Source organism: Rousettus aegyptiacus, unplaced genomic scaffold (genome assembly GCF_014176215.1).
Source record: "Rousettus aegyptiacus isolate mRouAeg1 unplaced genomic scaffold, mRouAeg1.p scaffold_m13_p_2, whole genome shotgun sequence".
NCBI lineage: Eukaryota > Metazoa > Chordata > Mammalia > Chiroptera > Pteropodidae > Rousettus > Rousettus aegyptiacus.
This window is the reverse complement of record NW_023416295.1, coordinates 175,294,737-175,313,944: the sequence shown is the minus strand read 5'-3', so window position 1 is coordinate 175,313,944 and position 19,208 is coordinate 175,294,737. Positions and strand designations below refer to the sequence as shown.

At 51.7% G+C, this 19,208-nt stretch overlaps 2 protein-coding genes across 2 annotated transcripts; both read left to right on the top strand.

The window, feature by feature from the left end:
- The first annotated feature begins 1,617 nt into the window (after positions 1 to 1,617).
- On the top strand, positions 1,618 to 8,999 carry PKDREJ (polycystin family receptor for egg jelly). The gene is given in 2 exon segments (XM_016126717.2): positions 1,618 to 3,224; positions 3,226 to 8,999. Coding segments are annotated over 2 exon segments (6,819 nt in total). The 5' UTR covers positions 1,618 to 2,007; the 3' UTR covers positions 8,828 to 8,999.
- A 4,483-nt stretch (positions 9,000 to 13,482) lies between these two features.
- Positions 13,483 to 19,094, top strand: CDPF1 (cysteine rich DPF motif domain containing 1). Its single transcript, XM_016126737.2, has 4 exons — positions 13,483 to 13,776; positions 15,714 to 15,826; positions 16,733 to 16,844; positions 18,067 to 19,094. The coding sequence occupies exons 2-4, from the start codon at positions 15,714 to 15,716 to the stop codon at positions 18,211 to 18,213; spliced, it is 372 nt and encodes a 123-aa protein (XP_015982223.2). The 5' UTR covers positions 13,483 to 13,776; the 3' UTR covers positions 18,214 to 19,094.
- Positions 19,095 to 19,208: the final 114 nt, after the last annotated feature.

Sequence of the window (19,208 nt, the reverse complement as noted above, 5' to 3'; positions counted from 1 at the left end):
AAAGAATGTCAGGGGGGACCTTGCCTGAGTGGCAGGCCGGGGGAGGGGCCCGCAGTGAGAGACACCCTCCAAGGAAGAGTCAGGACACAGACACACACCCGCAGCCACGCCACACCCTCCACCCAGGTGCAGGCCCTTTCATCTGCTCTGTCCTTCATTCTCACACAGAGTCTAGAGGGGGCCTGGGGAGGAAGGACAGGCCAGAGCTTGGTTGAAGAGACGTTCGATGTACGATGACGTAGAAATTTTCTAATTACCTGGATCCAGACATTTTAATTATGAAGAAACCTTTCTTTCTCCCTTCCTTTCCCTTCCTTCTTTTAACAAATGGTGAATGAAGAACCTTTTATCCACGGGAGAGAACAAAAGTAGCCTCATATGCGTGGGAGGGGGGAGACGTAAATGTGTTTTCTTAAAATCTGAGACCAGCTTACTTAACAACCGGGCACATGCAAGAGGGGACGAGCCTGAGACTGATTAGCAAAGTTATTTATGGAAAGACACAGTCATCGACCTTGACATCCATCGGAAAACAAATAAATTATAGCATATTCCCTCGACACACCCAGACAGTGCTGACCTATGATGGTTTCACTTAGGGTTTTTTAACTTTATGGTGGTGCAAAAGCGATACACATAAATTACATGGAACAGTCAAGACTTCATTGTAAAACAGGGCTCGCATTCGATGATCTGACAACTGTAGCCTAATGCAAGTGTCCTGAGCACATTTAAGGTGGGCGAGGCTAAGTGAGCTACGAGGTCCGGTCGGTTAGGTGTATTCGATGAATGTATTTTCGACTCACGATATTTTCAGCGGACGAGGGGTTTATCAGGACAGAACCCCATTGTCAGTCGAGGAGCATCTGTACCAGGCAGCTGTGAAACCGAATGAATAAAGCTACATGAATCATGGGGGTCTACCCTCATGACCTCGTCTACACCCAGTGACCTCCAAAAGCCTTCCCCACCCCCATACCTAGCACCATCACATCAGGGATTAGGGCTTTACCACATGAATTTGGGGGTGACACAAACACTGAGTCCATAATCCCCCTAAGACCAGACTTGGGTGAGGTGACCCACAGGAAACTGCTGAGATCTGACCGTGTTTGACCTTCAAAGCGGCAACTCTCTGGGGCCCAAGCGAACACATGCCGTCATGGGCAGCTCTGATTGGGCTCCAACGGGCAGGACGTGCTCAAACCAGTCAGGACGCTGGTTCGTTCTTCTTCACTCAGATCTAACACCAGGGCCGGTTCCCCGGGTGTGCAACCTGGGCAGTCACACGGGTCCTCACACTTAGAAGGCCACTGTGCTTGGCTCAAAGCTCTGCTGTCACCATCTTGAAATCTTAATCACTTTTGAATAAGGACACCCCGTTTTCATCTTTCCCAGGGCCTCGAAAATCATGAGATTTCCACGGAAACTCCAAATGTCTGGAAATTGAACAACGCACTCTTAATTCACGGGGCAAAACCAAGACAGGCAAAATTAAAAATACTTTTAATCCAATGACATAAACACCAACTAAAATGTGGGATGCAAATAAGCTGAGATTGGGGGAAACTTACAGCGTGAAATGCCGCATCAGAAAACAAGGTTGAAAATCAATGACTCACGGTTTCGCCTTAAGAAAGCAGAAAAAGAAGAGCGGATCAGAAACGCAGTTAGACCTCCCTGGGGCACAGGGAGCTCCAGGCCCTCTTGATTCCCAGCGTCTCCTGAGGGTTCTTCCAGGGGCGGGGACTCTGCTATGGGGCCCTCTCGGCAGTCAGGAAACTGGGCCGCATGAATCCCGCAAGCAGGCCCGGCCCTGACGCCTACACAGGCGGGGCAGGGGGCCCGGCGCCCGCAGCCCGTGTCCCACTCACGGCTCCACGGACGTCAGCAGCCCCGATCCCCGTGACACCGCTGCCCCTTGACCCCCGCGGCTCGCGCCCCCTCGGCCGTTGGCACATCCCGGAGGACTCCGCAACGCCTCCCGGCTTCCCCTAAGTTGGCTCTATGCGTCCTGTGTTCGCGCTTGTCCTCCTGGGCCTGGGCCTCGGCCTGGGCCTAGGCTGTGGCCACCTTCTTCCAACCCCGACTCCTCGAGGGACCCTGGTCACCATCCGCGTCCCTGCCGTGCCTCCTGCAGAAAACAGTCCCCCACCCAAGGCCGTGGCCCATGTATCAGCGGCCACACTGTGCTCCATCGTGCGCTTCAGAGGGCTCACGCTATTCTCAGGCCATGTCTGGCTCAGGCTGCAGCCCCGGACAGCCCAGGGCAACAGTGTCTTCCCGAGTGGTCACCGCGGCATCGCCTCATCCCGTGGCCGCGCGCGGCTGCTGCGCGCGCACCGCCTCCACGTGCGCGTCCTCCGCCGCGCCGCACCCACCCACGTGGTCTTGCCCCTGTCAGCGCCCCGCCACTGGCTCTCCCTGCAGGGGCTCTGCCCTCTGCGACGCTCACCTAGGGGGCTGGAATGGACCTTTCACCTCGGGGTGGTCAGGCCCCGCGAAACCTCTTCAACCCACCGCCTGTCTCCTCGCTCCCTTGTGGCCGGAGACCCTCATTCCAACGCGGGGTTCTTTAACCAAACCAAGTTTCCAACAGATGGACCTGAGACTGTTGGTATAGAAGCAGACAACTCAGACATATCCCAAGCCATGGACCCTTTAATGTCCTCTCAGTTATCAACAAATGCAAGTTGTGTTATCAAAAAGGTAAAGATCAATGCCAACAAAGACGGTTCTCCCGTGGTACTGACCATGAAGATGGACCTTTCTCTCAATGCTACCGCTGAGTATGACTGCCCGTTTGCAGAGTCTGTTGTCATTCGCTGGGATATTTATTCTGTTCCTTCATTATATGATTTGCCGGACTGGAGGAAACCTTTGGATATACCAGAACTCCAGCTCTCATCAGCTAGAACAGATATGCGCATTCCCAAGAGGTCTTTATCATGGGGGGTGTATGTGGTCATTTTCTCATTGACCATTACCGCAAAAAAACCTAGAGTGAATGAGGAAAGTCGTTCGCATCGCATCTATATCACTGTTGTTAGAAGCCCCCTGGTGGCTGTCATTTCTGGGAGCGCCAACATAACAGTTAATTTCACAGATGAGCTGGTTCTGGACGGATTGAAATCCTCAGATCCTGATGCAGAAAGCCCTTTAGACGGAATCCATTTTTCGTGGTACTGTACCACGAATCCGAACAACTACGAGAAACAGAAAATAAGTAATAAACAAGGAAGTTTGTCACCCAGATCAGGCCGATCTCCAGTGGACAGGGGCTTCTGACTCTATACTGACTTTTTTGCCAAAAATACTTAAAGGGGACCGTGTATATTTTTTCAGAATGGTGATAAAGAAGGGTGACAGAACAGCTTTTTCTGACAAGAAGGTACATGTGCTCCAAGGACTAAGACCTACAGCAAATATTGTGTGTCTTGAAAATTGTGACACAGTTTTGGTTATATCAGAGAGATTTTCTTTGTTTCTAAATTGCCCAAGTTGTGCAGTAAGCCATGATGTCTTTCAGTGGTCGCTTCGATCATCTCCAGAGAAGGAGATGTCCTTTGATTGGCTGGGGCAAACTGCAACAGGGAGGTATAGCGATTATCTGTCTGTAAAAGCTTTTGCATTCAAGCAATTTCCTGAAGATCAGTTTTGGTTTTACCTAGATCTAGACACTTGGAGTGGAGTGAGATTGGTTCTCAAGTACCCCTTTGTTATTAATCGTGCCCCTGAAATAGGAGAATGCGAAATCGATCCAGCTAATGGGACTGCATTTTTTACTAAGTTTGTTGTACGGTGTAGGAATTTTAAGGATAAGAACATCCCTCTTACATATAGAATGATAGTCTCTGATTTGCATGGTTTTGCTAGAATCAGTTCTTTAAAAGAGAACACGTTGGGCTCCATTCTGTATATGGGTGATGCGCCAAATTCACCACCTTCCTTTCTCCCTGCGGGTGTGCTGGCCAATAGCTACCACATTAAGATCTATGTCCAGGTGTATGACTCTCTAGGAGCTTTTTCTCAGGTGACTTTGTACGCCACTGTACATGCTCCTACTGACAAAACCTCATCAAAGACCGTGCTGCATCAATTACTCAACTTCACCATGGGCCCAAATTCGGTGATATCTCCTTTGCTTCAAAAGCAGGACTTTTTATCTGCAGGTTACTTGACGTATGTCGTAGCCTCTGTTTTGAATAGCATGAAAACAAAATCGACTCTGCAAGCAGACAAGGCCCGACTCCGTGAATACCTCATCAATCAGACTTTGAATTTCCCTATAAGCAATTTGATGGAAATTAGCCAGTTAGTCTTGGCTGTTGCCACACTGACCCAGAAACCCTCGGAATTCACTCACATGGCTCAGAAAATCACCACAGTGAGGATTTGGGAAGCAAATCAAGCTCTGCAAGAGTATCAACAAAAAAACAAACTCTTTCACTCTGAACAAATAGAAATCTTGAGCACTGGAATATTAACGAGTTTGTCTAATATCCTTAAAGTGATTGCTCATCACCAAGTTGTTGCAGATCCTTTCTATGTATTAGAATCGCTGGCAGACACAATATTGGCTGGTAAAGTGCCTGAGAATGAAACCACCATCATGTGCACCACGAGTTTTAACATATACGTCAAGAAAACAGAAAGAGAGTGTTTTACCGGCATCTTAGGCAATGAGAAACACTGTCGAAATTGTTTTCGTCCAGCGCTGAATGTGAGCAGTGTTCCTAGCTTGCTTGCGAATGCGCCAATTTCTATGATGTTCTGTGAGTTTGCAGAGGACCCCTTTCCTTGGTTAAGTTATCGGGAGAACATTTCTGCAGATGTGGTTGGATTCAAAATGACAGCAACCGCAGCGAATGGAAGCATGATAGAGATCACGCCTGACGTCGCGGAAGTGTACCTCGGCAGGAAAAACTTGAGCTTTGCAGCTTTTAGTCTCATAGTGGGACCCGACAATGAGCCTAGTGAGGTCGACGAGTCCTTGAGAAGGACATCAGGGGGATTTAGCTTCAAAGTGGACAGCGAAGCAGGGAAGGAGGTGCTGGTTCACATTTTGACGGAAGTGACTGTGCCGTTCACGGTGCTGGTGTATGCCGGCAGTCACGTCAGCCCTACGGCTTTGGTGGCCACCTTCCTCGTGCCCCACGACATCCCTCCAGTCGCCAACCAGAGTGACCTGTTTGACCCAGCCTGCACAGTTAAGGTGGCTCGTGTGGTTTGCCTTCCACTGTCCCTGCTGAAAGCCATAGCTCAGCGAAGCCAATCAACAGAGTGTGCCATCTCCGTGGTCCTGCAGGCTCCTCGTTTTGTCACGAAGCTCAGTGACAAGATAGTCAGAATCTCTCTTTTCTACGTTCACTGCTTGGACATGTTTGGGATCCAGAGTGATTGGAGGGAAGACATCTGTGTTCTCGGAGAGGTGACCACCTGGGACAGAGTGCACTGTGTCTGTAAGAACACGAGGAGGGCCAGGCGCCAGCTGAACACAATCAGACTAGGCAACACTCACCTGCATGCCCGCTACTTGACGGCCAAGGTGATTGTGGTGCCAAATCCCATAGACCTGCGGTTAGAGGTCATCAAGGAAGTCAGCAGTAACCCCGTGACCATTTTCACTGTGCTTTTCATTATGCTCACCTATATATTGTTAGCATTATGGACCTTGTACAAAGTTGAAACTGACGAGTTTCTTCGGGACCATGTGCTAGTTCTACCTGATGATGATCCTTATGATCAGACATGTTACCTAGTCACAATTTTCACGGGAAGCCGTTGCGGGTCTGGAACCAGGGCCAACGTCTTCGTCCAACTCAGGGGAACAAAAAGTACCAGTGACGTGCATTGTCTCAGCCACCCACATTTTACCACTCTCTACCGAGGAAGCATCAGCACTTTTCTCCTGACGACAAAAAGTGACCTGGGGGACATTCACTCCATTCGTGTTTGGCATAACAATGAGGGCAGGGCCCCCAGTTGGTATTTAAGTAGAATCAAAGTGGAAAATCTGTTTAGCAGACACATCTGGCTGTTCATGTGTCGAAAATGGCTTTCGATTGACACCTCTTTAGACAGAACGTTCCAGGTTACCCACCCAGATGAGCCTCTAAAGAGAATGGACTTTTTCCTGATAAATGTGACCGATGCTCTGGGGAAAAATCACATATGGTTCTCTGTTTTTGCTGATGTCGTCGGTAGACCATTCAATAGGCTCCAGAGGCTGTCCTGCTGTTTGGCAATGTTGCTGTCCTCCCTTCTGTGCAATATCATGTTCTTTAACCTAAATAAGCAAGAAACTGAGCCGAAAAGAAGCCGATACATCAGATCAATTGTAATAGGATTGGAAAGTGTCTTGATTACTCTCCCTGTGCAAGTGATGATCACGTTTCTGTTCACATATTCCCAGAGTAGAGATCGAGCAGCACTAGATGAAGTCTCTCCTCGAGAGCATTCCTTGATGTTGGTAGAAAGTGAATACTGGGAAGAACGTTTGAAAAAGTGGCATGCTCAAGAAACTGCTGAGGCTGTGACCAGAGTGGCTCGAAAGCTTCCCCCTTCGAAAAGACCTAGACTCCGTAAGTCTCCCTCCAAGGCAACCTCAAAAAGACGTCGAAAGCTTAAGAAAGCAAAAAGCAAGGTCTCACGTGCAAAGACAAACACAAATGAGAATGCCAATAACGAAACCTCAAAAGACAGTCAAGGTGTTGAGTCTGCAGAGCTGTCTTCCCACCCGGTTCCTCCTCCCATCCCCACGAAACCCTGGATTGTTCTGCCTCAGTGGTGTGTTTATGTCTCGTGGTTCTTGGTTTTTGCCACTTCTAGTATATCCTCATTCTTTATTGTAGTTTATGGACTGACTTATGGCTACGAAAAGGCAATAGAATGGCTCTTTGCATCGTTTTGTTCATTCTTTCTGTCAGTGTTCCTGGTGCAGCCATCTAAGATCATGCTCTCGGCAGGCATCAGACTGAATAAGCTCAAGTACTGTAAAAACCTTCCGTGGGTAAGCCACTATCGTTATACCGAGATCACGCTGCAAAACATGAAGTTGGACCCAGATGAAATGCGCAAGCAACATGACTACATCGTCGGCCTCCGAGGCACCAGGATGTACCAGCCCCTCAGGGAAGACGACATCAGAATATTCAAAAGAAAGAAGAGGCTCAAGAGGAGAGCGATCCTGTTTCTGAGTTATGTTGTGACTCACTTTATCTTTCTAGCTCTACTGCTGTTGCTGGCGGCCCTCCTACGCCACACAAACACCGTCTATTATAATGAGTTCCTTCATAATCAGTTCTTTGTGGACCTGGATACGGTGACCAAGCTGCAAGACATCTATTCATGGCTCAATGATGTGCTGGTGCCTCTGCTCCACAACAGCCTGAATCCAACCTTTCTTCCTGAAAGCGCCTCTGTAATCCTCGGCCTTCCACTGATGAGGCAGGTGAGGGCCAAATCTGGTGAGACAGCTTGCCCGCCTGCCAAAAACTTTGTGCAAAGTAGCATCAAAGGAGAGATCCACTGTCATCCCAAATATGGCACTGACCCAGAAGACACGGAAAACTACACTAGCTCTTGGATAAAAATCAGTAAGCGGGCAACAGACAAGAACACCAAAGGGTTTACTTACAAGCCTCAGGAGAAGAGATGGCCGTATCATTCCCATGGACTTCTCCACACCTACGGGTCAGGGGGCTATGCTTTCTACTTCTTCCCAGACCAGGAGCAGTCCAATTCCACAGAGAGGCTCGAGGGACTGCGAAGCGGCAAGTGGCTGGATGAGAGGACGTGGGCCGTGATTCTGGAGCTGACGACGTTGAACCCAGACGCAAATCTGTTCTGCAGCCTGTCGGTCGTGTTCGAGGTTTCTCCGTTGGGAGTTGTGAACACGAGCCTGTCCCTGCACTCCTTTGCGCTTGCCGATTTCAACAGAAAGAAATCAGCAGAAATCTACTTGTACGTGGCCATTCTCATTTTCTTTCTTGCCTACGTTGTTGATGAGTGCTACGTCATTACGCAAGAAAGGGCCGCCTACGTGAAGAGCGTGTACAATTTGCTCAACTTTGCTCTAAAATGCATATTCGCCTTGTTGATCGTGCTGTTTTTAAAGAAACACTTCCTGGCCGCCGGCCTGATACAGTTTCACTCATCGAACTCCGCGGATTTCATTCCCTTTCACGCAGTCTCTCAAGTAGATCACGCCATGAGGGTCACGTTGGGTTTCCTGCTCTTTCTCACGATCTTGAAGACCCTCCGGTATTCCAGAGTTTTTTATGATGTGCGCCTGGCGCAGGGGGCCATCCAGACGGCGCTGCCCGGCATCTTCCACGTGGCGCTCGCGGTGTCCGTGTACTTCTTCGTGTACATGGCTTTTGGCTGCCTGGTGTTCGGTCAGCACGAATGGAACTACAGTAACGTGATGCGTGCCACTCAGACCATCTTCTCCTACTGCGTTTCGGCTTTTCAGAACACTGACTTTTCCGAGAACAGGGTTCTGGGGATCCTGTTCCTGTCATCGTTTGTGCTGGTGATGATCTGCATCTTGGTCAACTTGTTCCAGGCAGTGATTTTGTCTCTCTATGAGGAAATGAAGCAGCCCGTGTACGAGGAGCCTTCAGAAGAGGTAGAAGCGATGGCCTATCTCTGCGGCAAGCTCAGGACCATTTTTGGTTTTCTGTCCTTCCGATTCAAGGTATTACAGGAGCCCGAGTTCTTCATGGACATGCTGTATGGGCAGCCGGAGAAGAACAGCCGCCGCTACCTGGGGCTGAAGACCAGAAACATCAACGGGAGGAAGATGGTTTATCTGGTGGTGTGATGGCCCATGGCAGTTTCTAGAGCCCCAGGCAAGAGACTCCCCCGGAGGCTCAGTCTTGGGCTTACGGAATGGTTAGCGTCTCAGTCGTGTCTTTCTACCCAAAGCCCCATATCGCTCACAGTGCAGCACCTCCGCCTTTGGAAGTATCCCCGCTCTTGGCCTCAGCTCTCAGGAACATGAAGGATGGGGGTCCGAGCGGAATGCAGCGCCTGACGAGAGAGGAGGTGACAGTGTGTGAGTCCTGGGTGAGGGAGTCCTCTAGAGGGAGTTGCCTGTCTTTGGAGCCCAGGGCAGTATAGAGGGTTAGAGGCCCAGGTTTGGGGGAGGGAGCTCAGGAGCCCCCAGCACACCACCCTGGGAGTTCTCTTTGCAGACCGGCGCATCCTCCCCCTCATGGCCTCCATCCGCCCCCATCCCTACATTCTGGCAGGGCCAGGAGGAGCCTGTGGGGAGTCCCAAGACTTGCCCTGGAGCTTGAGAATACAGGGGCGGAAACAAGGGTCAGCATCCTGAAGCTTCCCATCTACTCCCTAAGCCTCCTTCATGTTAAAATGTAAAAGTGAATATCACTTTCTGGCCTTGAGACAAAATGTTTGTTAAATACCGAAGAGGTGCGTGTATGTGTTCAGAGAGATGGTGAATGTCATATATATTGGATATATAAATATATGCTTCCGGGATTTGGGCTTTTGGTTATTTACAGCCTGGATTGTTATTGAATAATAAAGAACATGTTTTATTGTTTAAGAGAAACAAGCGCTGACAGCTATTGTATTTTTGCTCAGAAGCATGGCATTTATGGAGCTGCTGTTACCAGAGTTAAATGTGCGACTTCTGTGAGATGCACAGTGACCTCTGCACGAGGGGCATCAGCACAGGCATCCTTGCCTGGAAGACGGGGCTGGGAAGGCAGGACAGCAGAGTCAGCCACTGACATTTCCTGGGCGTTACTTGTTAAGGGAGCACCTGTAATCCTGGCAGGCACCCATGGCAGCTTCTAACCGTGCCTCCTGGGAGACCTCTTGGGGACACCTCCAGGGCACAGCTGGTGTGTGGGGAGGAATCTTCTCTGCCAGGTGAGAACGTGAAGGTGTTTAGTGACCTGCTCGAGGCCACTCACACAGTTTTGGTCAGAGGTCAGATATAGATTTTCTAAGCCCCCTGGGAGTAGGTCACTGTAGGTCATGGGAGTGACCCATTCCACAGTAGCCCACTGGTTCTGCTAGGAGCACACATTTCTAGTTAGCATCTGTCTTCACCACTTGACTTCTCAACAGTTTGAAAATAATAGTCGACTAGGGTGGGGGCAGTTGGTGTGAAATGAGTGATTACTTTTTTCTCTTGGAGGCTGGGCATCTGCCAGATGCACCTGTCCATGGAACCGGGCAGCAGTTCATGGTTTAAGCGCCAGTTGCAGGTAGGACGGGGTATGCCCCCATTAGAGCAGGGCTCCCCAGCTCTCCATGCTGTGGATTGGTATTGGTCTGTGTCCAGGGAGAACCCGGGCTGCACAGCAGGTGTTAAGTGGGGGATGAGGGAGGCGAAGCTTCATCTGTATCACAGTAGCTCCCCAGTGTCAGCATCACCTCCTGTGCTCTAACTCTGAACATCAAGTGTTTGATTCTCATACGAACACCAGTCCTGGTGCCAAAAAAATTGGGGACGCTATGTTAGAAGCTGTGAAGACCAGTGGCAGGTGTGTCAGAGACTCACAGCTCTGGGGGAGGGTGGCAGCGTGCCCAGACAGCCTTCCTAAACGGAGCAATCAGCTGAAGTCCTGCTCTCTCCTGGCACCCTGGGAGGATCGGGGTTATACTGGCTGGCCTCCCTTCCCAGGGAGACATTTCCAGGGCTGGGAGGAGCCCCCCAACCCGGGTCAACAAAGAATCTCATGATTGGGAGCTGTGAGATGGAGGTGGAGTTACAGGGTCGTATACGCAGGGCCCAAGGGGGCAGTCCCTGCCGAGGAGACCTCAGGGTTCCAGTTGGGGGACCCCGGTACCAGCATAGAGGTGGTCCAGAATGGAGCGAGGACCAGGATGGCAGCCGCGTGTCCTGCAGTGGAGACTGGACTCTCAACATGTGGTTACAATGAGGAGTCTAGGCAGTCACAGGGCCTCTCCCATACGTGGCCAGGAGCAGAGAGCGTGGCGGCTTCTAATCTGGTAGAGTCATGACAAGCATTACATGGTTTACAAATTGAGATGCCAATTATAACATTATCGAGAAAATAAAGTACCAAGTGACACAAATCAAAATTCAGGTTTCTTTTGAGGGGCGTTATCAATACTTTTCTTTATATTCTAATCTGCATTCAATTGCTTATTTCTTGATTTTCAGATTGCCTTTCTCAGTCTGCACTTAAATACATAATGTGTAATACTCATTTAGGAATGTGATTTTTAGAAAGCTTATAAGAGATTCTCATAAGACCACTTTTATGCCACATTTCATAAGTATTGGCAGAATTTATAGGTAATTATTTTCTCTAGCAAGCCCACCCCTAACGCTGTGGGGGCCCAGTCCGGGATGAAAATCTGTACATATATAAGTATTTAATTAAAGTTTATATAACAACCGACAAACCATTACATAAGATAGTTTAATCCACCTATTTGACAAATACACCTCCATAAAGACAAAATGCAAATTATATGTAAAGCCATGGTTTTCAGATAGCTGAAAATGGGCAAATAGCAAAGAACTGAATTATTGTGCACCTCAAGGGTTTCTGTTCATGGGCCTCTGATGCTCAGATGAGTCCATAACCTGTTATGTATGTATTCTGGAAGATTCGTTCTGCTTGGCTTCATTTCAAAAAAGTCATTGCGTTGATAATGATTTTCACACAATTGTGTGGTATCGACTATAGTGCCAAGTTAGACAATCTTTCCTGAGTCTATGTAATTTGCAGGTAATTTTTAAGTATTTGAATTGGGGGACACTTTACTGTGCTGAGCGAGGGGCGACTGGACTCGTCAATAAAATTCTTAAAGCTTTAGATTTTGGATTGAATCATGAATATTGGTATCATGTTTAAACACTGCGAGGAGGACGCACATGAAAAATTATCATCGTTGCAGGATATTTCCATTTCATTATATAACTGTTATTTTTTTCATTATCACCACCATTTCTTACAACATATCTAGATTGATACAGTTATTTCTTAAGTTTTCTCTTTGCACATTTCTTAGTGCTGGACTATTTTAGAGAAAACAGAACTGCAGCAGGTTGCTTTGTTCTACTCTCTCTTCGGCAAAGACTATACTTTGACACACAGTGGCCAGAAAATGGTCTCTACAGAAATTAATTTCAGGATTGTTTGTACATGAATCTTCTTCAGATTCCAGCAAATGTTTGCTTCCTAGGTTTAACTGGCATAGGTTGTATTTGAATGTCAATTTTATGTTTCATTTTATAACTATTTTTTAGAGCCGTTTGGGTTCATATCGAAATTGAGGGGAAGGTGCAGAGATTTCCCATAGAGCCTCTGCCCGGGGCCCCTGCATCCACCAACATGCCCCGTCAGAGTGGTATAGTTGTTACAATTGATGAACCCCATCAACACATCATGATCACCCAAAGTCCACAGTTTACATAATGCTCACCCTTGATGTTGTATTTTCTGAGTTTGAGTAAATGTATCATGACAGGTATCTACCATTATAGTATCATACCGAGTATTTTCACTGCCATAGAAGTCCTGAATGCTTTGATTTTATCCAAAGAAAGTCACTGTTATAACCACAGTTGAGGTCATGTTTTCTAGTAACAAAATCAATTCCTGGGTCCCAGGCCGGGGCTCCTCTTGCCCACCCAGGTCTAAGAGTAGTCTGTTCCCAGAATTACTAAAATATCTGTATAATCGTAATTTCTCAATTCCCCAAAGGAAAACGTCTCAGACGCCAGGCTCGCAGACTACAGAGTCAACCCCAAACCCTATAGAACGGCGCCTCACGTACACACGAGTGGAGGCCAGGAGTGAGGCGGGTGGGACCGCCATTGCAGGCACTGGGACTGGGAAGCCTGGGAGACAGGAGAACCTTTGGAAGCCGCGGGGGTTGGGGAAGATCGGGGAGGTCGAAGCATAGGCCCAGATCACGACGGGCATGGCAGGCCACTTTAGGGCTTTCAAGGAGCACAGTGATAGGTCCCAAGGGTCCACGGCTTTACAGGGTCCCAGGGAGCCACAGGGCTACGCAGAACCCACCTTGCCGGTTGCCTTAGGGCAAACTCGCCCTTGCCTGCGGCTCAGGCACAGAGGTCCTAGTGGGGGACAAGCAGCACGCGCGTTAACTAAGACCAGGGCACTTCAATCCGAGGAGCGCGAAGAGCGAAACCAAGGAGGGAGCGCGATGGGGATCAACCTCCGCGCAGTCAGGTTCTCTGAGGGACGCACATCGGCGGGCTCGACCCAGCAAGAGACGGAGGACCTTGGAGCCGCCACAACAACAGGCCCAGTGGGCGGGCTCTGGCCGCCGAAGGCCCTGTCCCGCCTCAGACACCACAGTTTCCGAAGCCCAGGATCTGACTGACCCGTAGGAGGTGGAAGTCCGTCACAAAGCCCGCCCTGCGCCCCGGGCGCGTGTGGAACGGGCCGCGCATGCGCCGTCGCCTGCGCACGCAGGGTCGGGGACGCACATGCGCCGTGCGCCGGGGCCGTCGGGGGCGGGGCCGCACGAGGTAGGATGTGCGTGCCAGGTACGCGTCTTCGCGCGTGGCTGCCGCTCGCCACCTGTCTCGGCCCTCAGTGGAGGTCTGCGGGATTCCAAGCGCGGTTCCGAGCGCCAGTGCTCAGAGCGGCTCCCTGAGGCGTCGGGAACGCGACAGAGGACGCGGGAAAGGCCTCCCGCTGCTGAGCTCCCGGGGTCGGGCCTGGACGTGCGGGCCCTCCGGACCTCGGGAGGGGCGTTTCAGGAAACCGCGAGGAAGGCTCAGATGTAAAGGTTAGGACTAAAACCCAAGCAGAGGTGAAGGGAAAAAAAAAATAGGTATACTCCCCCCAGACTGAAACACAGAGAGGAGAGGGCACAGCGCACCCCGGACAGAGGCCGACACCCTGAAATTTGCAGCTGGAATCCCAGCAGGAGGAGGGAAGGAGAGGAGAGGAGATAGGAAGGAGGAGAGAGAGAGGCAGTGACGGTTAAGAATTTTTTAAAGACAATGAAAGATTACAAACCGCAGGTCAAAAATGGCTTAAAGAAACACACAGGCAGGATAAATAATTTTTAAAGAAAAGGAATTCTGAATTTTCCAAACTGCTGAAGGCCAAAGAAAATATCTTGAGGGCGGCCAGAGAGAAGTTGCACAGGCATGAGGTTGGCGGGGCTTCTGGGGGGACGGCAAGAGCAGAGGCAAGCCACAGGGAATTACGGGGTGCGGGGGAGCTCTGAAGGTTGGTCCCCGAGCCTGGCGCGCGCGTGGCAGAGAGTCGAGTGACTGCAAAGATTAATACACACACTAGAGAGGCCTCGCATGCCTCTGGGGAGCCCCTTAGCATTGCAGCACCGCGCACAGCCTTGGATTTTGTACAATTCTTTTGCATCTTACCATGCTTTTATGCATCCGTTGGAAGTGAGAACGGGGCTTTCTGGCTTCTTTAATCTGTGGCTATCATGAGTTGCATTCATGAGTTTGCCCATGTTAAACCCGCGTTGTTTTCTGAGATCGGTTATGATCACTTAGGCTTGTATATTATTTTATTCGATTTGCCAGTATTTTGCTGAAGATTTTTGTATGTGTGCGGCTGAAGAGCATGTCTGTAGCCTTCCTTTAACTGCTTCATCTGGTTAAGGGTAACCCTGGCAGTTTTGGTGTGCATGTAACACCTGCTGTGCAAAATCCCTGGGGAAGTATGTATATTCTGAAAAAGTTTCTATATGTTGGTATTACTTCTTGTTTAAATGCTTGACAAGTCACTGGTAAAGCCATTTAGGCATGGTTTTTCTTGTGCACGTGTCATTTCGTTTTCTGGGAAATTAATTATGAATGCAATTTTCTTAATAGGAACAGGGCTATTCAGGTTTTGTGTTTCTATTTGAGTCACTTTTGATCATTGGTGTTTTTTCAAAAAATCCATCCATTTCATCTACATTACCAAATTTGGTAAAAAATTGGTCACAATATTCCTTTGTTTTCCTTTTAATGTGTATAGGCTTAGCGACATCCCCTCTTTCATTCCTGATTGTGGTCATTTGTATCTTCTCCCATTTTTCTTGATCGGTCTAATGGGAGGTTATCAACTTTACTCAAGTTTTGAAATAACCAGTTTTGATTTTATGGATTTTTTTCTTTGTCCATTTTCTATTTCTTTGATTTCTGTTGTATATTATTATCTCCTTTGTCTCTGTTATGTTTAATATGCGTTTTCTAACTTCTTCAGTTAGAAACTTAGATGATTGGTTTTAAACCTTTTCCAACTAAACATTTAAAGCAGCAAATTCCCTGTGAACACTGCTTAAGCCGTGTTCTACATACCCTGATGCACAGTTGTACTTTAGTTTTCATTTCTAAATATTTTCTAATTTCCTTTGTAGTTTCTTCTTTGAACAGTGGCTTATGTAGAAGTATATTGTTTAATTTCCAGATGTTTGTAGATTTTCCAGGTACCTTTGTTACTGATATTAATTATTTTGGTATTGGAGAATGTACTCTATGATTTTATAGTCTTTTACACTTTGAGGCTCATTTTTATGTCCTAACATATACTGTTTCTTGGTGAATAACTCATATGATTTGAAAATCATGTGACCTTGAGCAGGTCTTGTACTTACCCTAAACATGAGGTTTCCAGCCCCGTGTCTCCAGATGAGAAGCATGCAGCAGGAGGCTTTGAGATGTGGGTATTCTTTGGTTCTGATGTGCCTGTGTCTTGATCTTGCAGATGGCGTGTGAGGCAGAGCACCGTCCCTTGGGTGTATTTGAGTGCCAGCTCTGTGCCTTGACAGCTCCATACAGCTATGTGGGGCAGAGGCCCCCCAACACCCAGTCTGTCGTGTGAGTACCAGTGTCCAGTGGCCCAAGAAGCCCCGCCCAGAGCTGGCTGGCTTGGGTCTGACACGTGGCTTGGGCGTTGGCTTTAGATCCACCCTACCCTGCTCTAGACCTTTCACTGTGTCCTGAGGGGGTGTGGGGCATGGCTCAAGGGCCATCCAGTTCTTCCAGAACGTGCGAGCCCCTTCCTTCCAGCTGAGCCTGGGGTCCAGCACCTTCTCCAGCTGGGGGCAGCAGCACTGTGACTCAGGCCGGAACCGCTCAGCAGCTGGGCGTGAACGGAGCTGCGGCCGGGCCTTGTCGCCATCCTGCTGGTTCTCAGCGGAAAGCCTGCCTGCCTGCGGCTCGTGCAGTGGCGGGAGTGAGGGCTGAGGGCCGGCTTCCTGTGAGCTGCCCAGGGAAGGCCTAGGGTACGGCCAGCAGGTCCCCGGGCTTGATTGTTGTCCTTCATGAAATGGCACGTCTTGAGGAGGTTGACAAGTGTGTCACCTTGGACAAGTGGCAAGGGGCAAGGCTTCTTTCTTCTGGCCGGTTGTTCTGTTGACCGCAGCCCCACGGGTCGCCTTTCTGACGTGTGCTGAGAGGCCAGCACTGTGCCCAGGTTCTCCCTGCCTGGAAGCAGACATTTCGGGAGTGGGTGTCACCGTGCTGGGGCGAGGGGAGGGCTTGAGAACTGGATGGAGGCCTTGTGCCTCCGCCCCCATCCTGCTGGGTCTGGGGGCTTGAGCTGTAGCTGCCCTCTTTCCGGCTGAAGAGGGGCGGTCGTCTCCACCGGGGATGTTTCAGCCCAGAGCAGGGGACCAGCCCCTCCCGCACGCGCCGGCCTGTGCAGGCTCCGGGGAGGTCCGTGCTGCTGCGGAACTTCCGCCGGCAGAGGTGCCGATGCTGGCGTCACTTACTGTCCTTCAGCCTGCTGGAGGAGAGCTACACCATGAAGGACCCCTTCGCCTCGGACGACAACAGGTTCCTGGTCCTCGGCTCGCGGTGCCATGTGTGCAGCAGGCTGGTGTGCGCGGGCCCGGTGAGTGCGCCCCGTGCGGCTGTGGCTGTGATCCTTCCCCCCGTGGCTGGGACGCCACACGCGTGGTCGAGGGAGAGGGGACGCGTGAGCCTTTCCCAAGGATGGTGTGCGCCTCAGCCCTTCCGGGTCACAGTGTCCCTGGGGTCCCTCATGGTCACTAGGCGAAGTGGCCGGGGCTGGTTCATAGAGGCCAGCTGGGCTCTCATTATGGACGGTGCCTGCAGCCAGCGGAGGACCGGGGACAGGCGAAGCGGCTAACGGGGGAGAATCAGAGGGTCTCCTTCGGTGGAGGAATAGAAATCGATTGCTGGAGGTCCTGCACCGGCCCCAGGGCCCCGGTCGTTCTCGGCCCGCCCCCCGCCATCTGCTGGTGTCCGCGTGCCACTTCCCTGCACCAGCGGTGCAAGCGGCCGCGTGCCATCACCCCAGCAATTGTGGAGGTGGCCGCGTGCCGCCTCCCTCCACAGGGTGGTGACCTCGTTTCTGGTTGTTCTTGGGGGACCTTCCAGAGGAAGGAACCATGCTCCCTGGAGTGTTTGCATGTGCCGGGCCCTGTGCTTGGGACTTGCTTTACCGGTTAGGCTCCCTCAGTCCTGTCCCTAAACTAGTTGGGTGAAGCAGTATTGCGCCCATTTTCCAGGTGAGGAAACTGAGGTTCGGAGAGGCCGAGGCGCCCAGTCCCCCAGCACAACGGAGCCCGTGGGGAAATGCCAGTTCGATGGCGGTGCAGCGGCACAGCCGGGGAATGGGCCCCCGGGACCCGGGGGACGCGCCCTCCGAGAGGTCCCCCAGCTTCGGCCGGGGGGCGAAGCGTGAACAAGGCAGCTGTCACAGGCCACATGGAAACAGCCGGCCTCCTGCCCCTCAGAGGCAGAAAGGCGAGGCCGATGTGGCTTGACAGTGGGAAGGAGCCTCAGTTTAGGCTCAGCGGGTGGTCCCCATGGCCGAAGCCCCGGCACCCAGTGCCCGCAGGGTCTGAGCCTGGCTCTCCTGCCGCCGCCCCTTCCGCATTTCTCTCTCATTCCTGGAGGTGGCCTGCCAGGCCCCGGGCGCCGGTCTCCCTCTGGCCGTTCTGGCTCTGGCTGCAGCCTTCCCACCGCCTCTCATGCGTGCCTGTCGTGGGGGCCCTGCCCAGCCCCCCGCCGAGCGCGTGGCGAAGGCTGGCCTCTGGGAGAGGCGGCACGGTGCCCTGTGGCCCTCAGCCGCTCCCGTCTTCTTTCAGGAATGCAGCTTGTTCTACTGCAAGCGGTTTTGCCTCCCTTGTGTCCAGGAGAACATCGCCGCCTTCCCTCGGGAAATCCGGCAAGACTTGCAGAAAAGGAAGGTTCCAGCAAAGAGGCCCGGCGCCCAGCCCAGTTCTCGGGCCTGAGTGCCGCTGGCTGCCAGGTCCCCAGAGGCGCCTGCACGGGCTGTGGGTCACCTGGCCTCTGTGGCCGTGTCTGGATGGGCTGAGCCGGGACAGCGTGTGCAGCTGGAGGGAGCTGGAGTCTGGCCCGCAGCAGTGACGCCCCCGGGGCCGTGCCGCGGCGGCGGGCACAGGGCAGCCCGCGGACTAGACGCCCTGCGAGCCCAGCCCGGCGCTGCAGAGCTCGCGAGCCGCTGACTGTGGGCCCTCTCGCCCCCTCCTGCAGGGCTGTCCCCCGGCTCGTTTCCTGCTCACGCAGGGCTGGGCTCGTAGGTCTGAGCAGATTCCGTTGTGCCCTTGTCCACGCCGCTCCGCCGGGCCATGCGGACACAGCAGCACAGGGACAAAGGCCGCTGTGTCTCGCCGCGGGTCCGGTGTGGGGAGACCCTGTGTGGTCACAACGGCACGCCGGACCCGGAGGTACATCGGGAGGTCGAGTGTTGGTGTTTCCGGCCTCTCGTCGCCCCTGCTCTGGCTCTAGCTCGGGGTCAGGCCCACCTCCACACCGAGGTGGAGGCCCCCCCGGGTTCCTCCTCAGGCCCGCTCCTCCCAGCCATTCGGTTGCTCGCCTGCGCCCTCTCCATAGCAAACTTGGCCCTTGGTGCCTGCGAAGTGCAATCCTGCAGCCTGCCGGGGTCCCACGGCACCGCTCCCCATGGCGCCCTGTCTGGACTGTGAGCCCACCTCCTGTCTGCTGGTTCTTAGCGGGAGGCCCTGTGGTGTGACTGTTGCAAGCCACCTGCACCTCCTGGGAGTCTTAGAAATTTGTTTTGTGAAGAGAAATAAAGAGCCTTCGGGACCAGGCCTGTGCTGGCTTGCAGTCTCAGATGCCTGTACTTGTAAAAGCTTTCCTTGCTTCATGTTATTCCGCCACATGGATGTCCTGTCCCAGGGCCACACTCTCCCAGGCACGCTCTGTGCACCGAAGGACAGAAAGGGACTGTACGAGGGAAGACTGC